General features: G+C 38.3%; 1 protein-coding gene across 5 annotated transcripts in view; it reads right to left on the bottom strand.

The window, feature by feature from the left end:
* EPB41L4B (erythrocyte membrane protein band 4.1 like 4B) overlaps nucleotides 1-25153 on the bottom strand; it is a 166657-nt gene that overhangs the window by 77214 nt on the left and 64290 nt on the right. For 4 of the 5 annotated variants that reach the window (XM_051812642.1, XM_051812643.1, XM_051812644.1 and 1 more), the window contains exons 4-15: nucleotides 23833-23911; nucleotides 20383-20427; nucleotides 19543-19595; nucleotides 15407-15527; nucleotides 14719-14806; nucleotides 14086-14174; nucleotides 13772-13841; nucleotides 13431-13600; nucleotides 13221-13330; nucleotides 11132-11162; nucleotides 10597-10630; nucleotides 9518-9585 (exon numbers count right to left, since the gene is read on the bottom strand). In XM_051812642.1, the coding sequence (XP_051668602.1) occupies nucleotides 9518-9585; nucleotides 10597-10630; nucleotides 11132-11162; nucleotides 13221-13330; nucleotides 13431-13600; nucleotides 13772-13841; nucleotides 14086-14174; nucleotides 14719-14806; nucleotides 15407-15527; nucleotides 19543-19595; nucleotides 20383-20427; nucleotides 23833-23911 (958 nt within the window). Of the gene's footprint in view, nucleotides 1-5106; nucleotides 6562-9517; nucleotides 9586-10596; nucleotides 10631-11131; nucleotides 11163-13220; nucleotides 13331-13430; nucleotides 13601-13771; nucleotides 13842-14085; nucleotides 14175-14718; nucleotides 14807-15406; nucleotides 15528-19542; nucleotides 19596-20382; nucleotides 20428-23832; nucleotides 23912-25153 lie in introns of those variants that run through there. The other variant, XM_051812646.1, reaches the window with a different exon arrangement.

The following is a 25153-nucleotide window of genomic DNA, read 5'->3' as shown; positions in this document are numbered from 1 at the left end:
ATTCCACTGTAAACTCTGCATCTCCTAAAGCCTCTATTTGAGCTTTTTGTTTCCCTGACCCATTCTTTTTTCTGAGCTCTTCCTTCTTGTCTGACTCCTACTCTCCTACTGATGAGAAAGACTCGGCTTGGAGGCACCATGGTGCTGGCCCTACTGCCTGCCAGCAAAGCCTTAATATTCAGGGCCTTGGCCCCCAGAGATGAAAAGAAACACAGCTACCTTGTCATCTGTTTAGGTACTGAGTTCATTACTATGTAATTATACAATTTAGAGAGCACTAGAGATGTATTAATGTTTTGTATTTCTACTTCTCTAAGGATCACAAAATTACAGAAATTGGCAACGGCAGGTAAATCACTGTGATTATAACTGCATCACTGCACTGTTATGGGTTTAGGGAGGAAAAAGTAACTTATAAATAATTAGCTTCTTATCCGGAGTTTAATTGTATTAGATCAGTATACCTCCTACTACTAATTAAGTGGCTACTTCGCTCATTTTCTTTGTGACTCAGAAAGTAGAGGATGGTTTTCATTGCCTCAGTCAAAAAAAAAAAGAAATATTGCTTTTTATAATCCATCAACATAAGACATTGGTAAGCCAGGAACTACAGGTTTTCCAAACTGTTCCTGTATGAAACATCTGTTGTTATGTATTGGATTATACATCTTCATCTTTGATATGATGAGCTGCAGATCTTGCTGTTGATAGTTTAAAGATAAAGGTCATTCTACTAGTGCTATAAAAAGGAAAGGGAAGAGGAAGAGGAAAAGAAAGAGCAAGATGAAAATGGAAAAGAAAAAATCCAAGCACATTACAAACTTAAAGGACAGTACGTTCAAAACCCTAGGGGTAATTCCACTGGTTCCCCAGCAGCCTTAGCTCAACACTGATCTTAATTTTAAATTGGCAGATTCCTCAGTTCTCAGAAGGCATCTTCTGCTAGAGAGAAACTAGATTTCTTCTGAAGAGATACAGGCAACAAATCATGGAAGATAAGGTGCCACCAAACTAAAAGTGCTATTTTTCAGTCAAGAGAAAGTCATTAATTCAGAAACACAAAACAAGGAAGTAACACCGGGTCTAAGATATCAGGCTGGTGGAACTTCTTATCTCCATCAATCTGCGTGCCAAGTCTGCCAAGACTCCAACTGAATTAAAAAAAGATCACCATCTTTAGGAAACTTGGATGTGAGATAAAGTATTTAAAAAAAAAAATAAATCTCTTCTTCCTGTTCAAAACTGAAGATATATTACAAGCAGAAATTAAAAGCAATATTCAAGTTATTACAGACATTGCTTGTATTTTCTGTAGCAAGCTACTAATATCTGCAGGGGACTGCACAGGGAGGCTTGATACCTGAACTTTACAATTAAATTCAGATTAACACTCATGAAATCAACTGAAAAAAAGTTATTTTGTTTTAAAGTACAGTCATGAAACAGTCATTAGTAAGTACTTGAGAGCAGCATTCAGCCTGTAGAAGCTTTATTACTGGAAATGACTCATACCAAGGGAGGAACTTCAACTGAATCAAGTTTTTGTCTGGTGGTTAGGGGTTTTTTTTGTGATGCAGTGGTAACAAGAGCAACAGCACATACACTGAGAAAAGGAGACTCTTGGGCCAGTCAGCTCAAGGTACAACAGTAGGTGGAAAATAAGGGAAGCCAAACAATCACTACCACACATTGCTTTGCATTTTCTACTGCAGGAGGCAGACAGAAAAATGTGGCCCATCTTTTTATACATTTTTTCTTATCTAATTTGACTAGGATTGGTTTTGTCCAAAAGCTGTATCTTGCTATGTGCCTGGTGCCTGCTGAGCAAGGAGGACTGACTTTCTTGAAGGTTCTATGACACTAAAACTTGGGAGTAGCGTAAGAGCACTGTGTTTTTCCAAGCATTTGCAGTTTGACTGTAATGTGGGAAAAATTATTTACTCTAAAACAGTTCAAAATCTCCATTCTCACAATGTAGCACAAGTTTGGTTAAGGTGTAGAGTGCTAGCTCAAGCTGGCTCTCAAAGAAGTTTCACAGCTAGCACAGTCTTAACAAAAGAAGCCAGGGTCCTGGTGCATCAGACCCTTTTCAAAGCACAACACACAAAGTCTGAGATCAATTAAAAAAATTAAATCAATTAAATCAATTAAATCAATTAAAAAAATACAGTTCCTAATTTATGTCCATTAATTCCATCTGGTTTCTTTGGCTGCATTAGCAATGCTGCAATAACAGCATTTCCCCTACAAGTATGTTTTCTTTGATCTCCTTTGCAGAGTAAGAGGAAAACCACCAAGAGTCTTTCCAGAGATCTGGTGTGGCAGGTTAGATGGATGTGCATCAAAACTTCTCTCCTTCAAGCTAGATAGTAGCAGCCTGCCTGCTTGATACACAAACTGAAATGATTGCTCCTCAGAAAAACCGATGACTGCAGTGCCGAACTATCTTCCTCCTCCCTCTCAGAGAACTCCATCTCACCAGCTTTGATGCCTGAGAAGCAAGTGATACACTCAGTTTCTTTTTTGCCCTGCCATCTTCAATGTTCCCCAGCTCATTCCTTGTCAGCGCCTGAAGTTCCATTTTCAAAATTACTTGCAAGTACTGACACTCTCTCTTGCAGACTGAAGAGATATCTTCTGCAATACTTGTCCAGAAGGAATAGAAAATTACATTTTACATCGCAAGGCCATCATATATGCTTTGTTCCCATCCACAATATGAGAAAACAATCCTTCTCTTGGTCATTTTGCACCTGGGTTCACTGATAAAAGGGTTTGAAAGGACTTGTTGGTTCTTTCCCTTAAGTGTGCAAACCCTCAGCTGCCAGCTTTAGAAATGCATTGTAAAACCTGATCCCTTTGTTCACTTTGCCTGTGACTCACAGCAGCTGAAAATGAAAGTTTAAAGAAAAAGCCCACACTAAACCAATACACTGAAAGTGACAGCACTTTCAGTATTGTAGTTCAGCATCATATTTCAGCATTCAGTATTAGTCAGTAGTTTGCATGCCAGGGTCTGGCTGGGGTTGAAGAGCGATGTATTTCAGCCCGTGTTACAAATGTGTCACCAGCTTTTCGATTCTCCCACCAGCGCCCAGGGGACAGCATGTAGAGTTACAGAGTTATTATAGAGCAAAACTAGTGCCCCTGTAAATACAAACACTCAGAATGGAGAGTCAGGCTAAGCTCTCTCCTAGCCTTGCTAGGGAAGAACTGGTTTCCAGCTTTATTAAATGGAGGAGAAAGGTGTGCAGAGAGATGATCAGAAGATACCCTCAGGATGTATCAACTAATTCTCCAACACATAGAAGAACACAAGCGATTACATGGTGGACTTCAGATCAGTGTAATTTCTCCAATGCCTACCACTGTATTCAGACTTCCCCTCCATCCCCTCCAGCAAGCTGATGCAAGGATAGTGTTTATCATCTGTAATCAGAAGTTTCCAAGTGTATGCTGGACTTGTAAAAATGGCACAATGAACACACTTCAGAACAGGGTGGAGAAAGTTTGCACATGCAGTTCGATGGGTACCCCTGAGAACACGTTTCATGTGGATTCGGTGTTACCTCCTTCAGGCAATTCACAAGGCTTTTTTTTTAAAAAAAATTCCCTTTATATTTTAGAACACATTTAAAATTTGCTGACTTAGAATGATTGTATAAGATGCTCTTGGTAAAAATTGTGTAGCATTTCCTCATGAGGAACTCTTAGTTAAAATAATTCAACACAGTGTATAAACACTCACATATCAGGGCTACCAAATCGCTGTATTGAGTTTGTGCCTATAAACTATCAGCGGCTTCCTGGAGCAGCACGAATTTAAGATGTAGCATTGATTTATACCACCAAAGCTTTCCCAATATTTTAAACAAAAGCTGCCACTACATTTAACCAAACATTGTCCACTTTTCTTCTCTCTCCCCTCTCCACATTTAATCTGGTTTTCAGCTGCAGTGTTTTGTGTTGCTTCAAATACAAAATTGTAATACTAGCATCACAAAGCCTATATTACTTGTTCAAAACAATTTTTGACTTACGAGTGTGCTGATTTTAGGGAAAAAAAAAAAGTGCATTAAAATTTAAAGCAAGTCTTTTATACTACCCTGTTCAGACAGATACCACCCATATCCACCTCCGTTCAGGTGACATAAGCTGCACAGGGCAGAGCAATGCTGAGGTTAGAGAAGAAACAGGCAGATACACTCCCTCTTCCCAACCACATCCTAGCCCATTAGCTACAAGAAGCCAACTAAGACTAGAGCAAGGAAGGACAGAGAAATTGATCTCTTCTTACCTAGCTGGTTGCTCAGTGACTTGGCTGGTACAGATTTCTGCAGACAGCATGGAGGATGTGGTACAAAAAAGTGAAAGGGGATTGCAGACCATGAGAGCTCCTTCTCCAGAGAAGCAGAATGACAAGTGCCTCCCTTGAGGCAACACACACAAAACGCAGAACACACGAATCCCACAGGCTGTCCTTCGTCAATGTGGAGACATCCTGCATAGGGCATTTTAACATCTGAGGACTGGTTAGGCCTCGCACTGTCTTTCCTTGCAATTTGTCAGGGAATAGATCCCTGTTCAGTGCACCTTCAACAACAAACCAAAAACCACAGATGACAACACGTGATGAGGAGGAACACTGACGACAAACCACACAGAAGATGATGAAGTCATATGACAAGAATAATACTGTATTATGAATAGAGGTGTACAAATCATGAAGCATCAACGCTCCACTTTAATGTATTTGAAAAACTCTCCTCCAGAGTGCTTTCAGAGCATCAGCTACACTAGACTTTCGTTCCAGTGGTTCCAACAAAGTTTCTCTTTCTTCCTTTCTCAAACAAAATGCTGCTGAAATAGAGGAAGACTAATCTGGGGAAAACAAAGTCAGCCTCTGTGATCACACACCTTAGGCTTACTCTGGCATTTTCACATCTCAGTGTACAATTGCTTTATTGTTTTCCCCTCCTCCACAGACTGAAAACATTGATCCACCACAGCACTAGTGAATACAAGGCAAAACAGGTACAAGCATAAGTTACATCATATTTATCCACCTTCCCCCAAAATCTTTAAAAAATAAATAATGCAGCATAATCAGAACAAGAAGATTGACATTTTTTATTTGTACTTAGCACATACAGGACAGATCAAAACAAATATTAAAAGTAGCATTTGTAAACAAATATTTCACAAAAACTTATAAACTATCAAATTTGCTTTGAAAAAATTCATGGTTATAGCCATTTATAAATGTGTATTTATCAAAATCAAGTTAAAAACTACTTCATTTTAAAAACATCCCAAATGAAGATTCATTCATTCCAACAACTTCAGAGACCACATATATATATAAGGCCTAATTAAAACAAATGCATGAGTGAAGATGGCACTGTGATTTCCAGTTTAAACAAAACAAAAAAAAAAAATCAGCAAGTGATCAAAATACCAGCCAATCCTATTCAAAGTCCTAGGTTTGTAAAATGTACATTCACCTTTGCAAACATTTAACTTTAAAAAAATATAGCTATTTCACTGCATCATCCTCATCTTGTAATGTACCAATTATGTGCTGTGTTTTGAATCTACTCAGAAAAAAGTTCTCAGTAGGTAGTTTTATGTGATTGTATAGTTCATTTCCATAATCATATTAAAAATAAGACACCAGCAGCACCCTTTTAGCAAGGATTCATTTTTAACAGTCTTGCCTTTATAGCAGCAGGTATGGTTTTGGGGAATGCTATCAATGTAATCAGTAAGTCAAAAAAAAAGAAATACACACACCCCATGAAATTTATTACAGTGTTCTTTCCCTATACTTGTTTTCAAAATTAGGTAAGTACCTCTATTTTTTCTGCAGAACACAAAAATTAAAAGGAAATGACATCTGAACCTATAATTACCTCAGTAGGCTCCCTTTGTTGGTGGCCCTCAAGCCATTTTGATTGCCAGTGTGAATTCTGGTTTTTTATCTCCCTCCAAATTCCTATTTGCATGCCAACTAAAATCAAGGTTTTCAAACTTCACCTATTAATTTGACTCAAAAGAAATAAGATAATAAAAATAACTAAGGCACAAATGGCTGATCTTCAACATCAGGCAGAGGGTCACAGATTTGGAAAACGGTGGAATGTAAATCCTCAGAAATATTTCTGGTCTTAGGGTACTGAAAATTCTTACCAGAATTCACAAAAGGTTTTTCAAGATTTTTTCTTTTTTTTTTTTTTTTTAACAAAGATATGGAAAACACTTTTCCCAAGAATGTCCATGAACACTAAACAAGGATGGATGTACATACAAAGACACACACTTTATGCACAGTACACTTTAAACATAGTGCAGACAGACAAGGACCATGGAATGCAATGATCATCTAAGATGGCAGGTGAAATGAAGATGGCTGTTTTTCAGAGGGTCGTCATGAGTTTATCTTGATACACCATGCTTTGGACTCCTAAATTCTTCTGGTTCTGTTCCTGGATATACCGTAAATTGCTGTCCTCTCCACTTGTGGGGGGTTTCCAATATGGCCTGTCATCATGATAGGGTGGCCTGTACCATTTGCACAGTTATTGGTTAGTGAGAAATGGAAGTAAACTTAAGAGTGCTACACAGTAACATGAGCTCATCCAGCAAGTGCTAAGCATGCACATGGAATGACTGGCAGCATCAGTAAGGGAAGGAAATGGTAAGAGACCTATAGGTCCAATGTAGAACCCACTGAAGCAACTGGCAATCTTTTGGCTGATTTCAAAAGGCTTTCAATCAGAGCTCAGTCATTTAAAACCCTCTCTGTTTTCAATGTTACAGACAAGCATAGTACATCAATGCTCCTGAATCCCAGAGGGATGGCGGGGAGGGAAGAAGAGGCTATGGGAAAACTAAATAAGTACAAAAATCAAGTAAAGTAAAACATACCATGCAAAAGTGGAGTTCATGAAAGTATACCCTAAAGCCCAAAAAGTTGAGAGGCAATCCCATTATGAATGAAAATTGCTGTTCTGTAGTTATTGCCATTCCTTTGGCACTGGTGCAGTTTATTACACTGAAGCAGCCTGTAAGTTACACATGCCCATTTTCTTAAGATGAACACCTCCAGTCTACAGTTAGTACAGGTATTTCTCTCAAACTGTGTACTGAAACTTGCAAAAGGACTACAAGGAAAATATTTTTTTTCCTTATTTATTCATTACTTACTGGTGTTTTGAGATACTAACTTCAACCTCTCCTACAGTGTCTCCTGAATCATTGCTGGAGAGTGGGGAATAAATAAACAAATGGAAATTTTGAACACTATGTAGAAAACCACGATATTTAAGATTCCTCTATCACAAAAATGATGTTGCAATTATACATACAGAAGAAATTCTTTTCTGTGAGAGTGGTGAGGCACTGAAACAGGTTGCCCAGAGAAGTTGTGGATGCCCCATCCCTGGAAGTATTCATGGCCAGGTCTGGTGGGGTTTTGGGCCACCTGGTCTAGTGAAAGGTGTCCCTGCCATGACAGGGGGTTTGAACTAGATGATCTTTAAGGTCCCTTCCAACTCAAACCATTCTACAGTTCTGGTAATTTTTATAGTAGAAGAAACACAGGTAAGGTTTAGACTTGACCTTTTTTGGAGATATTCTTAAGATATATAATGACGACTGTTAATTGGAATTAATTTTTTCAGAAAGCCAAACATTAAGCTAGCTGTAAACAAATAATTTCACTGAAAGAATTTCACTAAGAAGATTGAGACAATTCCACATACTATTTCACAAATTATTCAACAAAATCCCCATATATAACACATATTGCACAGGTGGTTTCATTTCAGCTCCTGCCCATTCTAGACTTTCATGCCCAGCAGAAAGAATTTCATCATCTGTAGTTTGCTCTCAAGTTCATGGTTGAATGGACTAATCTTTTCCAAATCAAACTATCCAAGATGTTAAATGTCCAATTTTTCACATCAACTCCAAGTTAGAGTAAGTTGAAGCTTCCACTTTAACTACATATTTAAATGCTTCTACCTGACTGGGACAAAAATTCTGAGCACTTTTTTCACTGAGCTTGCATGACTGAGCTTTTAAATATATTTTCTTTTGTTTGTTTTTGTTTGGGTTTTTTTTAGCTTTACAAGCCTTGCTGTAAAAAAAGCCATTGTTCATATTTTACTGACCTTAGTCTTTGTCTAGGCAGTGGAGGGGCTGAAGGGGAAGGCTGTCTACACACAATACATTATTGTGTTATTTCAGTATCACTCTGCTCCAGGGTGAACTATTTGGTGTTAAAATGTCACAGACTAGTATCGTAAGTGATGACATCTTCAGAAAAATTTCAGCAAAACCTCAAATGATTTATAAAATTGTTAAACTCTCTTGGCAACCACCCTTCTGTAATGTGAAATTGTACATTTTAAATCATGCATAATAAAATGGACAAGTAAACCCTAAAATCAGGAAGACTTCTGAACCTGAAATATAGGCAAAGTTAATTACCCACTTCCTATGTGCTAGGAATTTTGAGATGACAATGCCTATGTCTGCTTCTCTGCCCAGTAAGTATTTCTAATAACATACTTGCACTTTTCCTGCATTCTCAAACTCAGGTCAAATTGCCTTTTCATTCATTTTAAGCTCAGCCTCATCTCCAGAGCCTGCCCACACTAAAAACAAAGTCTACCTATTGCGGTGTAAGAATATAAATTTTAGATGAGTACGAATGAAGATTAGGGTATTGGTATTTTTCAGTGAAGACAGTAATTAGTTGTCTAAAAAACTGAGTCACCTAGAAGTGTTACTTTCTATTAGGATAAAATAGTAGCTGATTTTTATCATGTGTACATGCACAGACACATATCCACCGGCAGGTGTGTGCCTCCACTGTGCATTCCACCAAGATGGTTTTAACTGGACTGAATTTCTTCCAAAATTTCTTTTCACTCAATATCTCTCATTACTAGCTACAAGATAAAGTATCATGAAAGGAGGATAACACAATAGCACATGCAGGAATATTTTTGTGAAACAGTTCTCAAAAACCCAACGTTACAATTTCACTAATTATCTGTAAAGTGCTTGATAAATTGTTCCATGTATTTGTTATTTTCCCATATACATTTCTGCAAAACATGGTAACAGTGCTGCACTGCAAGAATCTGTTTACTCATAACTTAACTTTACACTAAAATGAGTTTCTTCTTTGTCTCAGGAAATTAAATACAAATAAATACTGATCAATTTGCAATTAGTTTTACTGAAGCTACTGAGCATCCTCCTATCTAATATACTCCCTACAGAAAATCACTGAAGTTGTACTTCAAATTCTGAATTAAAAACCAAACAGAAAAAAAAGGAGATTAGGATATTCCATAGCAAAACGTAAACAGAAGTTATTTAATACTATCTCTAAATCCCATACTTCTAACTTTGTTTGCTTTTCATGTGCTTTTCACCAAAGCTCCACACTGATTAAGATAAAGAAAGAAGTAATCATCTCTTTTGCAAAGTGAGGATTGCTTACCTTACATTCACAGGTGTGTGTGGATGCCAGTGTGGCTGAGCAGGATGTATATTAGGATGATATTGCGGCTGCAAGTGAAAACATTGAACCTGGTTAATGAAACAATATAAAAACTCCCTATTAACTTTAAATTTTCTTTTCCTGGAGCCATGAGAAACATGCTCCCAGTGAGCCCTAGAAACCCTACGCTTTCAGACCTTCTCCCATGTCATTAATCACATACATAAAGCCTCTTGGTGATGAGCTTGCTTATTGGGACACACTCATGGAAAAACACAAAGAAAATTGCTTTTCTTTTTGAGAGACCACCTGGCACATCTATTGCTTCTTGTAGAAAGCATATCAAAAAAATTCCAAGTTTAATCAGAGGTGGAGAGTAAGAAAGGTTACTGTCACAATAGCAGTCTTTAGAAGGTCACCTATCTTTTGTGATGGCATTTCCCTCTCATATCCATAAGATCTCAAGGAGAAACAATGAAACAAAATCACTAGTGAGGGTTGTAATAAAACGTGTTAAGACTAAGTTCTCATGCACATACACAGCTTGGAAGAGAGCACAGCTTTCTTTCTCAGTACCACTGACTGCCAGTATCACAGATGAAAACCAGGCAAGGTTTTCCCTGAAGTGTATAAAAAAAAAAAAACCCCAACAAACATTTGACCAGCAATGAACTCTCTCTCTGTATGAGGAAGATAATTGCAACTTTGAAATTGCCATGGATCATCCAATGTGAGAGGCCACTCTAGACAAAAGCTTGCTCACAGAGCAGTCTCCTGGGGCCCATCATATTCACAGTCCCAAAGGATTTAACCCTCACAGAAAGGGAAGGGAAAGAGAGTGGCAAATGGAGTGTACTCAGCTTCCAGAGTATCCAAGAACAGAGGGGAAGAAAGAGAGGAAGTCCCTCTGCTTTCCCCTTAACCCGAATGTGATGCTGTTTATTTCTGAACCACCTCAGAAAATCTCACCCCAGAGTAAGGAAAGGGGAGCAGAACAGATGTACTAAGTAAAGAGGAAAAATATTTACCACTAAATATGAAAATGACAATATTTCATTCTACAATTGTTATTCTCTTACCTGATAGTTATGGACTTCAGGAGTATTTTTAGCACTAAGGGAGAAAAAAATTAGCTTTTATGTAAACAGTACATCTATGTCACATAGTTCAGGGTTCTACTCTTCAGGGAAGTATTACAGTGAAGTAGAATTCATATTCTTAAGGACATTAATATTTTATTCGGGATATACACCACAGTAGTTAGTATGTGAAAGAGGGGTGTGAAATTTTTTTCTTCATTTTACATTTTAAAAATGGGAAAAAATAATGCTTGATAAGCTAACACAATAGCAGTGAAAAAAAGGAAATATGTTTCATTTTAGTATGATCTCAAACATAAAAATAATAAAAAAAATATTAAATAATAAAAGTACGTAAAGTCTCACAAGTAGTCCCCAAGAAGAACCTGATGTTGCATAACGAGAGACGCCAAAGCAATACATCCCACACCAAAAAATTTGTTTCTACAAATCCTAACACAGAAATTATCTTCAGAATCTTTTTAGCCCAACAACAGCAACTTAGAGGTAAAGAGAACTCGGGAGAGTCACTTACCATAGTTGTGCTGCTTTCACAGGATTGTTTGCTTAAAAAGAAAGAAACATAAATCCTTAAGACAGGTGAAATATCAACCATTTTGCAGCTCTTGTGATTGGAGTGTTACACTAAGCTTAAGTGAATCCTCATATTTGCATAAAAGTGTCTGAATTGCAAGTGCGGCCCTGTGCTTTCTAACATTCCTGTTGAAGTGTGAGGCAGACACAAACCTTCCCCTCTGGTCCTGCAAGAGTCAAAGCCTTTCAGAGATGACAGCAGACAAGCATATACTTCCCAAATGTCACAAAAGGACTTCTGGCAGAGTATGTTCCGCACGACCAGAACACTACTTTTCTGACCTTACTGTAAGCTACCATGTCAGTACCACTGAGTCCCTTGGAAATCAGAAACTATCCCCTATCAGAAACTATCTATAAGAAATTGCCAATATCTTATAGGACCCAGAGTATTCACAAAGCTGCTAATGGTCTGTGTCTTATTATAGGGAAAAAAGGTAGCCAAAACAGCCCATCAGTTGGGAATCTGGGAAGGCACTGAGCAATCCTGAGCAACAAGGTCTTGGCTTATGCTTCAGATAGGCTAGAAAGAACTGCGAAGAAGGCAGCTGAGTAACTGGGACGTATCACCTCTTTTTCATGACAAATGGCATGATTTTCAAGAGCACTGAAAAACTGTCAGTGATATAGCTGAAAATCCAAGTGTCTGCTAAATGCAGAAAGTGGGTGACAAAGTTAATGAGACACTGCAGAAGTCTCAAAATACAGAGCTAGAACAGAGTCCAATCCTTGTGGGTTGCAGCTAGATACAGGTCTTAATGGCCAAGAGATGCAGGAAGGACAATAATCTAGAGGGAATTTTTGCATTAACTTAACAAACATGCTGTTGAGCTCTCTGAAAGGAGATCATCTGGGTATGACAGAAGTTCTCACTGGCTGCAATGCGCAGAGAATGTAATTGAGCATAAGCCACACTCTCTCTCTTCTCCTTCTATCTCACAGACATAAGTACGGAAGCACTGAGACACAAGGTATGACCTGCAGGTCTGACAGATCCTGTTACTGTAAGAATAAAATTAAAAGAATCCATTCTTTCACTTATGACATCATCCACAGGATATAGTTGACTCTCATGTATCACATAACAGCATTTCACAAATTTAAAAAATTTGCACTTCCATTAAAAAAAACTCCTTACATGTACTAAGGAAGGAAGCAGGGAGGGAGTTAACAGCCTCTAGAAAGCATGCATGCTTGTAACCCTTTTCACCCCACTGTCCATGAGAAACACACGTCCCCATAATACCACAAGGATCATTCATGGAACCGTGGTTCATATTCTGGGAATGCAAAGGAGTGCAAAAACATTCTAAGGAAACATCAGCTCACCCTGCTCCATACAGCAACTATACCTTCAGGCTCAAGTAATAAAGAATTTAGAGGGGATTGTCTTGAAGTGTTCCTTCCTAGGTTTTTCTACAAGGAACAAAAATCTCAGTTTAAATTTCTAAGGACAAATTACAAAACCACAAGGGAAATCAATTCCTTGTCATTCCATTCAAATTTAGCATATCTCAGCATAACTCCCAGGGCAAGGTAGTTAAGGTCAGAGTCTGGATAGGTGAATAATACGTGATTACAGTCAGGAAAGCTGCAACAACTGCGTAATGAGACTGTTCGATAACCCTAAAATTGCCTGGCTAGATCAGCGAGTCAGTGAGGCTTTTGGACACTGCTCCACTCTCCATGACACATGCAGTTCTGCTAAGAAAATGTTACATGCTATCACTTATTGGGTTTGCTGGAACTTTTCTCCTCAATGGAGCAACAAAAGAAACCATAGGTACCCTCCTCCTTAGATGGGGGTGGAAGAATTAAGTGCAGGTAGAGATTAAAACCAGAAGATGGATATGACTCTAACTTTGGACAAAAAAAAAATAAAGACCCATGTACCTTCTGATGTTTTACGCAATCTGACATCTTTTTCTTTTTATACTGCGGTATAGATGTCATGAATGTAATATGACACTTCTATGAGTTAACGGGACACCCGCATGATTGCTGCGGTGAACACACGTAAAAACACTTACTCTTAAAGGTTGAATGCCTTCGAGAAGGATATCGCTTGCTGGGCCTTCTTTCAAATGTGCTAGTTCTGCGTAATCTTGTCCCATGTGTTGCTTGATATTCTGTCCGCCCACTTAAAATACAGAAATAAACAAATTAAACTACTGCCTTCTGCTGGATGCAGTATTTGCTCCTTCTATAAACATAAATATTGCTGTTACTTCTCTAAATACCTGAATCTGAAGCGTGATCCCAGCCTTATGAAGTCGGATCTACTAGATTTACTATTTGCTGGGGCTCGCAATCTGAAGAAAGCATGGTGCTCCACTGCACACTTCCACAAATGTTTGCACGTTTTGGCACTGTCTAACCGGAAAACAAATGTGTGCTCTTGCTCTCTGCCCTAAATGCAGAAACAAAAGCTTTGGAAGTTGGCATGCATGATATTAGTTATTGTCTTTGGTAGGAGAAATACAGCCTGGGCCAACAGTGTGCTGAGCCTCCCCTGTGTTCTTACCAGCCTGAGCACACACCACACTTTGTTGGATCAGGCCCAAGTAAGGAAAAAAGTTACCTGTTCATCATCTTCTACAACCACAAGTGTTAGTTTGCTCTTTTTAAAGTCCATTTTTGTGATTTTAGGCCTAAACACAAGAAGGAAAAAAGAATAAAATTAAAAGAATATTAAAAGAATTTTATTTCAACAACTATTTCACATTTGAGAGTGGTACTTCTATAACCAGGCCAATCTATCTTCAGATTTGACCTTCAGATTTTAAACCTTGCAGATTCAACCTAAATTACAAAATACAGTCAAGATCTCATTATGCAAAAGGAGAAAGATTTCAGCATTTTAACAGAAAGGAATATAACACAAAAACAGATTACCAAAAAAATAAGCCTATTTTGTTGGCTCCTTCAAAGATCAATATGCCTGTTGGTGTCAGTCCAAGAGCATATTCGCAACCATCTCTTCCCTGCAAGCGAGTACAGAATAAATAATCAATATGCCATTAGCAGTGTAAATCTCATACAGTAGTATCACAAAATCCATAGGTCTTAAACTAAACAGTAGGGTTTGCATATTTTTTTAACATTACTGAGCAGAAGAATATGCACCTGTACTGGGTGCAAACTGGCAACAGGAGGTTGTAGGGTGCCCTGTGTGGGAGGAGGCCATGTGCTGCCCCAATAGGCTCTGAGGCCCATGGAGACGGACCCACACCAACACTGAAGCCAGGGGAGCCCACATCTCAGCTCCCCCGTGTCTAAGAGCAGGCAGTGCCTGCCAGGGGAAGGAGACACAACAGGAAGAAACTGAGGGTCATAGGAAAAGGCATGTGGAAAGGGACACTGTGGGGGCATGGCTGGAGAAGCACCCTCGGGAGGAGCGCTGCAGGTGGGAAGTACTTCTGAGGGACCACAGGCAACCCACACCATAACAAGAACACCCTTCAGGCACTGACCCACACCAGGGCGGGGACCCCATGCTGATAAAATAAAGTATCACATGGATCTTACCTTAACTACATGCATATCTACACCATACATTTCTAGCCATTTAGCTTTGTTCAAGTAGCACAATTCAGCCTGCGCCGGGCTCTTTCCCCTATGAGCATAAAATTTATACTTCATGGTAAAAAATTTGTGTCCACTGTAAATGCTTTAAAATTCTTTCCCCTAACACTTTTCTTTGGGTACTTAATCTTAATGACACTAAATGGTATTTCAAGCTTAGCTTATGTTTTTACCCTCTTCCCTCCAAATGAAAATAAATCAGAGGGATGAAAACAGAAAAAGGTCTCAAACTGCCAATAAGGATGAAAGTTCAGGTAACACAGCATCACTGAAATGCACCATATTTATTAACAAAAGACAAGAAAATGAGTTTGCTACCACTCTGAACACAAAACTTTATGTTTGCATAAAGAAGGAGAGAGAGAGGAGATTTATTTCCAACATAAAGAAAGGAAAAAAGATCTAACTCCTTAAATTATTACAAAATAATCTAAAGAAAAACTGATAAAAAAATGAAAACTCACCCCTCCAAGCTTCTCTAAATTACTGCTTGCCATTTCTAGAGAAGGAGAAGGCTCAGTACTTCTCAACTGACAAACATAATCATCATTTCATGTCTGTTGAAGGAATTTGACTTTGGAAGAGAAGAAAACCTGTTGCTAGAGACCCCACTCCCACACAGGTACTCTACCTGCACTCCTTCCATTTCTGAAAAATGTCAAATTCCATCGCTTCAGTCTGGTTTGGTGCAAACCTGAATTCAGACACAAGCTCTGGTGTGTGCTCAGGGTGCTCACACTCTCCCAGCTCAGCTGAAATCAATCGAGATGTTAAAAATTTAAAGATTTTGGGATGACCAGAAACATTTAATTCCATTATTTCTACAAAGACAAGGATAGTAAGTTTTTAAGTATGTAGTAGAAGAATGTACTTGTGCCAACATTTTAAGTTAACACCCCATTCTCCCACTCCCAGCCCCACTAAATGCAAACCAGATTTTACAGCAGAAGTCGATAAATGCATTTGCAGGAGCAGTGTTAAGGTTATAGTACAGAATTCTGACATTCAAGAATGTTATAACTGAACCAGCTTAACTGGAGCTGCTTCTGTGGATTTTAAAGCACTTAAAGGAAACAAAGTTTCTATTAAAAACAATCATCAAGGTAAAACTGTTACTTCCTCTCATTGCATACTTTTCATTCCAAAACACTTCCCAGTTTGTTGCATGCTTTGTCATGTTACTGTTCGTGTCAAAACATGAAAGGAATACCTAGTCTCGTGAAAGCAGTGATAAAGTTGTGCAGTTTTTTTTAAACCACAGTGGTTGTGTAATATTTAGATTAAGTAGTTTTTAAGGAAAGAAATGCTGCAACATTAACATAATTGAGGTGTTGCTTTCTACCTATATGCTTAGGTCCTGGTATTTTCTTTTCTAGGAGCAGAACACTTGCCAACTCCACTGAGCTCAGCAGGAGATTTAAGTGCTGAGCATTTCAGTGATTGAACTAACCGGTCTTGTGCCTGTGACATGCTTTGTTCACGGAGCCTCTCAGCTACACAAAGAGGTTGCAGCATCACTGCCTTGGGTAGTTTGCCTTTGTGTGGCAAACATCAGTGGAGAATACACTGTTCAGTAATATCACGCGTCACCTGACATACGATGTGATTTCCAGCCAGACCTTTGTTGGTGTTTCTTAACTGTTTACTACTACTACTACCAAATAGTAGCGGTATTTTGGTGGTAGTAATTGTAGTAGTATTTTAGTATTACTACCAAAGTAAAAACTAAAATAAGGCAGATGGAAACTAAATCCCCTGAACAAAGCAGTTTTATTGCTTTAGGGCACTTTTACACTTAACAGCTGCAAAAATTTAATTCACACTCAGACTTCAAAAATGCCTAGCAGGCTCCAGTAGCCTATAGGAAGTTACACACAAAATGCAATCTGTTGGCTGATACCACCTACTAGGTAGTTTTGAGAACTTGAGCTTTGCTCAAACATTTAGCAGTCCTCAGGATATTAAACAAATTGAGTTCATTGATCTTCATTTCTAATTACTGCCTCACACACATTTTTTCTCTAAACAGTCATCTTCCATGATGACTGTTACAGCATTCTTATTTATAAGACTTTTTCTTTAACAGATATCTCAGCTCTATTGCTGTTTCATCAAAGCTGGAAGCCTATTTAACACAGATATTGCTAAGAATTACTGGCAGTCCAATCTCCAGTGTACAAAAGAGACCCACAGAAAACCCATTAGCAAGGAGGACTTAGAGGGGGAAAAAAAAAGTAAGACTGAAGTTTGATGTGTTGACAATCATCTAGGAAAAACATGGGAGATTTCTCTACTAGTTAACTAATAGAGAAAGTGGGGAATGAAGGCCGACTGTGCTGTAAAGAGGACATGTAGAGAAGAATCATGAGCTTGTAGGACAAAAGATACACAGAAAAGATAAGGCAGCAGTATTAGGTAAAAGAAAAATATCGCCCTTGTTTCTTAATAGCTGCATTCACTGTTTATTCATTTTCAGGTGAACAAACTATGTAATCTTTTTGATCTCTAACAAGTAGATCTTCAGAGTAAGTCAGAGTTTCACTAGCTCCCCACGCAGGGTAGGAGGGCAGTGGAAGAAGGGGTAGTCGCGGGCTCTATATGAGGATGCTGTCACTACTCTGGTGGAATTACATTCCTTGAATGGCTCAGCAACACTAATATTTTTCAACACAAGGGAACAGCAGAAGACCCATCTTTTCATCTGTGGTTTTATGACAAAGTATCATGCTTTGGCATACCTCTTCTCTGTTTTGTGTGGTGGAGTATTTCTGGTTAAACACTAAAGCTACCCAGCAGCAATGAGGCAGTTAAAAACTTACTGTAACAGTGACAATTCAAGTTTGATGACAACCTTTCTGCAGACAATGCCTAAGTGAAGCATATGATTATGTATCTGCTTCACAAGTTACCTCATACTGCAAATCAACATTATTTGCTACAGAATTTCTTTCACGGGACTGGCAACAACCCAACACTTTAGGTTTGAAAGATGATTCATACAAAACACCAACCTTGGAAACTGCTATTTGAAACAAAGAATTACTGTAACAGAACAACTTAATTGATTATTAAAAAAAAAAAAAGTATGTAGTTGAAAGCTGACCCGTGAAGAGAAAAGGCTTTTCTTTCAGAGGGCTTAGGGTACTAGTGCCTAAATAGTCATTTACAGCTTTCTCTTTGCTCTTAGGAAAACCACACTAAGAAGCAAGACTGGATTTTACAGAGTAAATGTAACCTGCTGAGGAGGGACTAATTGGCCTTCCTTTGTACTCTTCTGCTTGATTAAGTTTCCAGTGTCAATAAAATGTAGCAAACTTTACACCAAAAATGCTAATTATTGCATACGCCAGCAGAGATAATGAATTAGTTGAAATAATTTTAGATAAATTTATTGTGATGATGTCAAAATAGTCGAAAACTGAAACTGAAAAAAAGGCAGCAAAAAAGTATAAAAGTGTTTTCCTACAGACAGTGTCAAGGAGTATTAGTTTTGGTACCTAGCTGGAGACATCATAAACATGATGGACAGCTATCATGATATGTTTACACAGCAAACACAAGTGACAGTTACTACCCAAACTGTTGAGGCGTCAACCTATTATTGTTTGCCTGATTCTCCTTGCTAAGACCAGGGGTGAGGTTACCAGTGTTTTCATTTGAGAAAATGAAAGCAACAAATCAAATACGGGCTCCATATTTCCTCCATCTCAAACAGACAAATGGAGTTTGCCTGCAGCAGTTCTTTGCACACATAACAGTCACAGCTGTGCCAGACCGGCGCAGCAAAATAACTCACTACCTTAATATTTACACCTGTTGCTGTTCGGAACTGAATTCCCAGTTTTGCCTGTCAAGTCCATCTAGAATCACTGAGTTATCCCCACTGCTATATTAAACTAAGAGACTCTGCCTAAACACTCCTTACGTCATGGATGTCATGGCCCAACCACCAGAGAAACAGGAAGAAAATTTTTCATCTCAATTCATGTTGCTGCTAATACGCTTAGAATGGTCCAGCTCACTGCACTTTCTTTTAGAAAAAAAATCAACTTGATTCAAGCTTCATTACACTAGTTTCCTTCCTATTTGCAAAACAAACTATCTGAACAGAAATAAATATTTGTATTAACATGTTTGCAACAACTAAAAAAATACATTTTCCTACAATAAACTAATGAAACCCAGTGTCCTAGAATTTTTATGAAATCTTGTAACCCTTGCTCCTGACACAGAAGTAATCTTAGTTTTTACCTTTCCATATAATTCTCTCCAGTACCTGCCACCTCCTGTATACTGCCCTGTAACCATCTCCTGTGTTACACACTGTGCAGGTTTCCTCTCCCAAGCACTGTCTAGGCAGCAGGAAGCCCAAGTTCACAGGGCTCCACCTGCCACAAAGTGTATGCTGAAGGACCAGCTGGCTTTTCAGGCTGAAGGGATAACACTGTGCACGCATCACACCTTCTCCCTCAGTGGGGAACTATTGGGGTCCTTCTTTCCTGGTCAGCCCTTGGTTTCCACAAACATTTGTCTAGCCATGCCTTAGAGGCTCCTTCCCCTTAGCAAGTGTGCTGATATTGGCTAATGTAGTTCAGAAGCTATGAATGGAGGCAAGTCAAGAAAATAATCGCCCTAAAATTCTTCTCCTTGCGAAAAGGAAGGACATTTATACACTATCAGTGAGAAAGCATTGATAACAAAGAAAAAGAAACCAGAAGGTGAGTTTTTTAATATATTAAGACAAACCACTTTCAGAAGATTGCATACCTTGAAGACACAGAGCTGCTAGTTCAACAGCAGTTTCATACGGGCATTTCAGTCTTAAAAACAAAAAAACCCAAACTGTAAAAATCATGTCTCTTGTCAGTAAATTCCTCTTGCAATAAAGCTAAAAACTAGCCTGATACAAGAAATGGAAATATTAACTTCCACAAACTATTAATGATATGAAACATCTACAATTAGTTTTAACTTGTGTATGATTGTTTCCTAAGTTGGTACTTCTGATTTCCATTAAACATGATACACTTCACCATAAAACAAGCTTCAACTAATAGAGACAGCATTAAATTGACTAAAGAACCATTTTTTGCTTCAACCCTGTATTTTAGAACATATGGTTTTGAGATTTTTTTTTCTATAATTAAAAAAAAAATAGAACACGTGTGCATTTATTGGCCAGGGTAAGACTATAAACACACAAAATATTTTTGCAGAGTTGACCTCAATTGGAAGTGTTGCACTTCAACTTCTTCCTCTTCTCTTTTACCTATCATACTAAAAAAATACGGTAAACCTAGGTCATATTTTCAAGTCATAAAAATCAAGACAATCTTGCTTTCTTTATACATTTCCATCACCTGCTCAATCCATTAAAATTTTTATCCATTCTATTTGTCAATAATATTGTCATGATACACACTAAGTCCTCTATGCCTGTATTCTAAAGAAAAACAAAATGCACGTGGAACTGTAAATCATGTTCTTAATCTGTGCACTAATACCATGACGAAATAAAAAGATCACACAATTAAAGTAAAATTTTAAATTACTAAGAACTATTCTAAATGCTTTAAATTACAGCTGCAAGAGTAAAAAGGTACTTACTTCCCTGAAAGAATGTCTTGCCGGAGCTGTAATACAAACAGGTACCTGACAAATAAAAATTCAGAAAGTCAAAAGTATTTATAATGGCATCCTTCTAGCTCCACTCACTGGAAAAATATCCCAATTCAGTAATCACAACATTTTCATTAACGTGCTCTTGAAAAGTAGGGCCTTTGGGATTACTCAGATATACCATGCAACCTTCAAAGATCCCACAGCTTTCACTAAAATCAAAGAGAAGAACATTTTTCACTGACTGGCAGTGTTCAGAACATTGTCCAAAGCCTTGCTGTTTAGGGATGTACTCTATCTGAGCACACACCACAGCAACCCAAATGTTACTGACACTGGAGTCCTACCCAATTCAAGCAAGAATTGAACTACAAGATCTAGAAACAAAATGCAGATAAAGGAATGTAGGTTTCAGGGTTGCCTTCTCAAACATAAATACAGAACATGGAAGAAGTCCAAACTAGGCAAAAGGAAAAGTTCAGAATGAGATGTCACTTAAAACAGTAGAAAAGTTCTGAATACAAAAAACCTGAATTCCATAGAGCCCACACATTTATTTAGTAGGCCAAGTAGGAATTTACAGCCTTCAAACTGTTCGTAGTATTTTAAGCTGTGGCTAATCTTCAGTCCTCAGCATGCTTCATGTTTCATCGCCACTCAGAGCTGGGCTTTGCTGAGGCATGCACAAGTGCCCTAGGTCATGCAAGGAACAGGAAGTCACAGGCAGGCTCAGCACTGCTCTGGACACTGTGGGGAGAGCCTTGCAAAGATGAGTGACTCAAGGGAAGAAAGCATGAAGCACTACTGAGAGCCAGCCCAGTAAACAGGAACATAAACCTCTCCTATCTTGACAAAGGATGCTGGAAAGACAAAGTGTTTTTCATCACAGAGGACGTGCAGTGAATGATGTGGTGAAGGATGAATATTCAGAACAGACAGGGAAACAGAAACTAAAAGGAAGATCAAGATTTCTCATGATACACTACAGCAGAACCAGATTTATCCACGCTAGATCTGTTTCCCATCTGATTCACATACTTGGCTAATACCCTACTTGCCAATCAAACCTGGATGTTTGCACGCACGGCTTAACGGTAGACACGTATACTTCCTGTTCTTATTGATGTCCCAAATGATTCACAATTCCACGAACTCTTCTGAATTTGCAAGAAAAATCTGGGCAGTGCTTCTATCAGTGTCAGCTGGCCCGTGCAGTGCTGCAGCACTGTTCTGGTTGGTATGACTTGCTCTTGCTCCTTTTCTGCGTGCAGGCTGACAAACATCAGCATCTCAATTGTTGCTACTCCAAATCAGCAAAGTACCTTAGAAAATTCTCCACAACACCCATGTTGTGGAGACATGTTCCTCCCTTGTTTTTCTAACTAAACTAACTAATCAGGTCACACAAAAGGGACAGAAGATGTCTTCCAAAATACACTGGATTTCAACTGTGTTTTAAAACTGAAAAAAGACAGAATGGGTGACAGGTTTCAACACTTAGCATTACTGTGCTAATTATGAGAATGTGGTGTTATAGTTGCACTAGAAATTGAAATCTACTAGAAAGCAGATCTCCAGAAGGAATTTCAAATGCCCCCCTCCCCCACCAGGTAAGGTCACAGTTACTGTTAACAATGATTTTTCTTCCACCTCTTACTCCCACTCCATTTCCACTTGGAATAATTTTGAGTACAGAATTATTAATCTTCACCTTTGACTCAACATGCTACATGGAAAACACGAAACTCCCCTTGCCCCTTAAAATTAAAAGAATTAAAAATTCAAGAGTTAAAAAAAGTCTTAAATTCAAAATTACTCTCCCCCCAAAAAAAACCCCAAAAAGTACCTATTTGTTCACTGTAAAATCAATTTCCAGCCTATTTTAATTTTTCTTATATAGTTTCACAGTGGTCTTCTGTCAAGCTTGTAATTAAAAAAATTGTTCACTACACTGAATATTTAGCTGACTAAAGTGTTTTTCTAATTAAAATAGTCTTCTGAAATGTCACCTTTCAGCAATAATTAGATCACAAAGCATCAGAGGTTAATACTTTCAGACAAAATGTCTTACTCGATCACAGCAATGATCACATAGCTCAGAAACCCAATCTCACAGTGACTAGGATCATATGCTTCAGAGGACTGAGCAAGAAATCTTGTGGTAGACAGTAATGGAATAATTTGATCACAGGGAAAATGTAATACTTGTCAGGCATGCACTCAGATGTACGAAGACTTACGCCAATTTCCAGAAAACATATATTATTCCTACTAATTTAACTGCATTTTCTCATTAGAGATGTCCAAAAATTATCTGGTATTTTTTTGATTCTCTTAAGATCTTATACTCAGTTACATACGTGGCAGGGATTTCTGTAAGTTAATTATACATTGTATAGGAATAAGCCCTTCTGGTGAATTAACACTGCTGCATTAAATCTATAATGGATATAAAGACTCTATGTCTATATCATAAGGTGGTGACAATTAGCTCTTTAATCTTGTCTCAGGCAGTGAAAAAAAACATGGTCAACACAGCAGATAGCAAAGGCAACAGTAATCATACGCCTGCAGGCGTAAGTTTAATGTAAACATCTCAGGCACATGAACTACAACAATCAACCATCTTTAAACACCTCGGGCTGATTGGGAGTACACTGATTATTGCCAAGCAAATTAGAAGACATGGAAAGTGCCCTACGGTGATAAACAGAACAAAAGAAAAGATAAAATAACATTAAGATAGATGACTACTATACAAAGAAGACACAAGGTAAGCACATACAATAGATAAGTAAACCCTTTCCTCCAGCTGCTCATTTCCCAATTTTCAGAATATCCTGTAAATCACACCAGGTGCTACAAACCCAGCAAGGTATAGGCCTCTAGAAAACAGCCCACCAGACTGAAACGAAAGACTTTCAGATAATCTTAAAGTGACTTTAGACAATGCAGGTTTTATGCCTTTTGCTCCAGAGAATCATGGGGAAGCAGAAGCGATTCAATCAACTGGTAACCAAGAACTCAAGCTGTCTAATCCCACAATTCTGTGGCCTTTGTACGATTATTAAACCACCCCCACATTTCAGAGCAAGAGGGACAAAGCAGGGCACTGGCATTTTTGCAGGACATAATGGAAAAAGGTATTAAGAGCAGCTGTGGCTCCCCCTACCCAACGCTGCCTTTCTTTGCCAACTTCAAGCATCAAAACACAGCATCTCATAGACATTAAAACTCTCAGAGAGGCCTCTGAATGCTTTCTGGCACCAAATAAAAAAGATTACATTTCTCTGACAGTAGGAAAACACCTAAGAAGGCAGATAAAATGACCACTCTTAGTAAGAAAGTTAAGATCACCTGCTTACAGTACCCCTATGTACTTCAGATGTCTTATTTACCCCTCTGCCAGTCACCCAGTTAACCACACATAGTTCCTACCTTGTAAACTCTTCATGAAGGTTGTTCGGTTCTGATGAATAGTACTTAATACGAAAATGCAACGTGTACGGAGGTCCAACTGTACATGCAAAGATTTAAATGTGGAAAAAAGGTTTACACTAGTTGCAGTTCTGGTAAGGCAGAAGAACCAAGAACCACCCAAGAAATCCCAAACTAATTACATTTTTCAAATTCTTCGAAGAAGGAAATATTCAATATTTTTAAATTTAAAAATGCATGCAATAAAAAAAATTAGACAATTAACATACTCCATGATACTCAAGAATTCAAATTGATCAAGCAATAGTCCATTTGGCAAACACATTTTTGTCCAAAGAGGTGTGCCCCACAACATGCTGTTAACGACAGCAAGTTCCAGGTACACTGCCTATTGCTGGGCCCAGAGGGAGATGGAAGGAAGAGGGAAGGAGAGGGGGATGCTCCTTGTAACCAGGCACAAACACCACTCCAAAAAAAAAAAAAAAGTCTACCAGTAGACCATCTTTGATTTAAACACATGAATGAGAAAAGGTAAGATAAATAAGGTGAAAAGTGCTGGATAGAACTCTGGAATGTACCCATGAACACATGAAAGCTAGCAAATTCCATGAAGTGGAGTTGCAAAAATTGTGTTTTCCAATGTGAGAAGGTGAATGCTATATCTGACTTTCTGTGTAACACAGATAACAAAAAGTTACCCAGCTACCATGAGACTCTGACCAATGCACTCTTAGCTGCCTTAGCCTCATCTTCCAAACTAACTGCCTGCTGATATATTAATTGCTGGAAAAAATGATTTTTCCACACTTTTCTAAGGCCTTCTGTAACATCACATCAACACAGTGTACATGTGCCTATTAATGATCCCTCTACTAAATGACATACAGCTAAAATTCAAATAATAAGAGCTTTGATTCTGTCTCCAAAGATACCTCCTAGAAGACAGGTTATAGTACCCCAGGCTCACAGTTAGAGACCACTAGTAAGGCCTTCATAGGCAAGATAATGACTTGGAAAAAAGAGCAGTGAGTAACACCCATCATGAAAGAGGAACTCTTCATAAAGCATCTGCTAAATGCAAGGAAAGAAAAGTATCCTGTTGTGAGACAGATCTGTACAACACCCAACAAACTGCTTCCCTCTTAGGTGCTCCTCAGATCCGTGATCGGCCAATTTATTTTTTAAAAAGGCCCTTCACAGATGAAACAGACAAAATCAAGCAACTAAACTGGTTGAAGTTGTTGTAGAATCACTGATTTTCCACAAAAAAAGGACAAAGCTATCACAGAAAGCATAGGTGCAAATCATTTAGTCACTTAAG

The sequence above is a fragment of the Manacus candei genome, unplaced genomic scaffold, assembly GCF_025592945.1.
Source record: "Manacus candei isolate 608988 ecotype Guabito, Panama unplaced genomic scaffold, ASM2559294v1 h1tg000088l, whole genome shotgun sequence".
NCBI classification, from domain to species: Eukaryota; Metazoa; Chordata; class Aves; order Passeriformes; family Pipridae; genus Manacus; species Manacus candei.
Note: the sequence above shows the minus strand (reverse complement) of the source record. Positions and strands in the feature narration are given on the sequence as shown.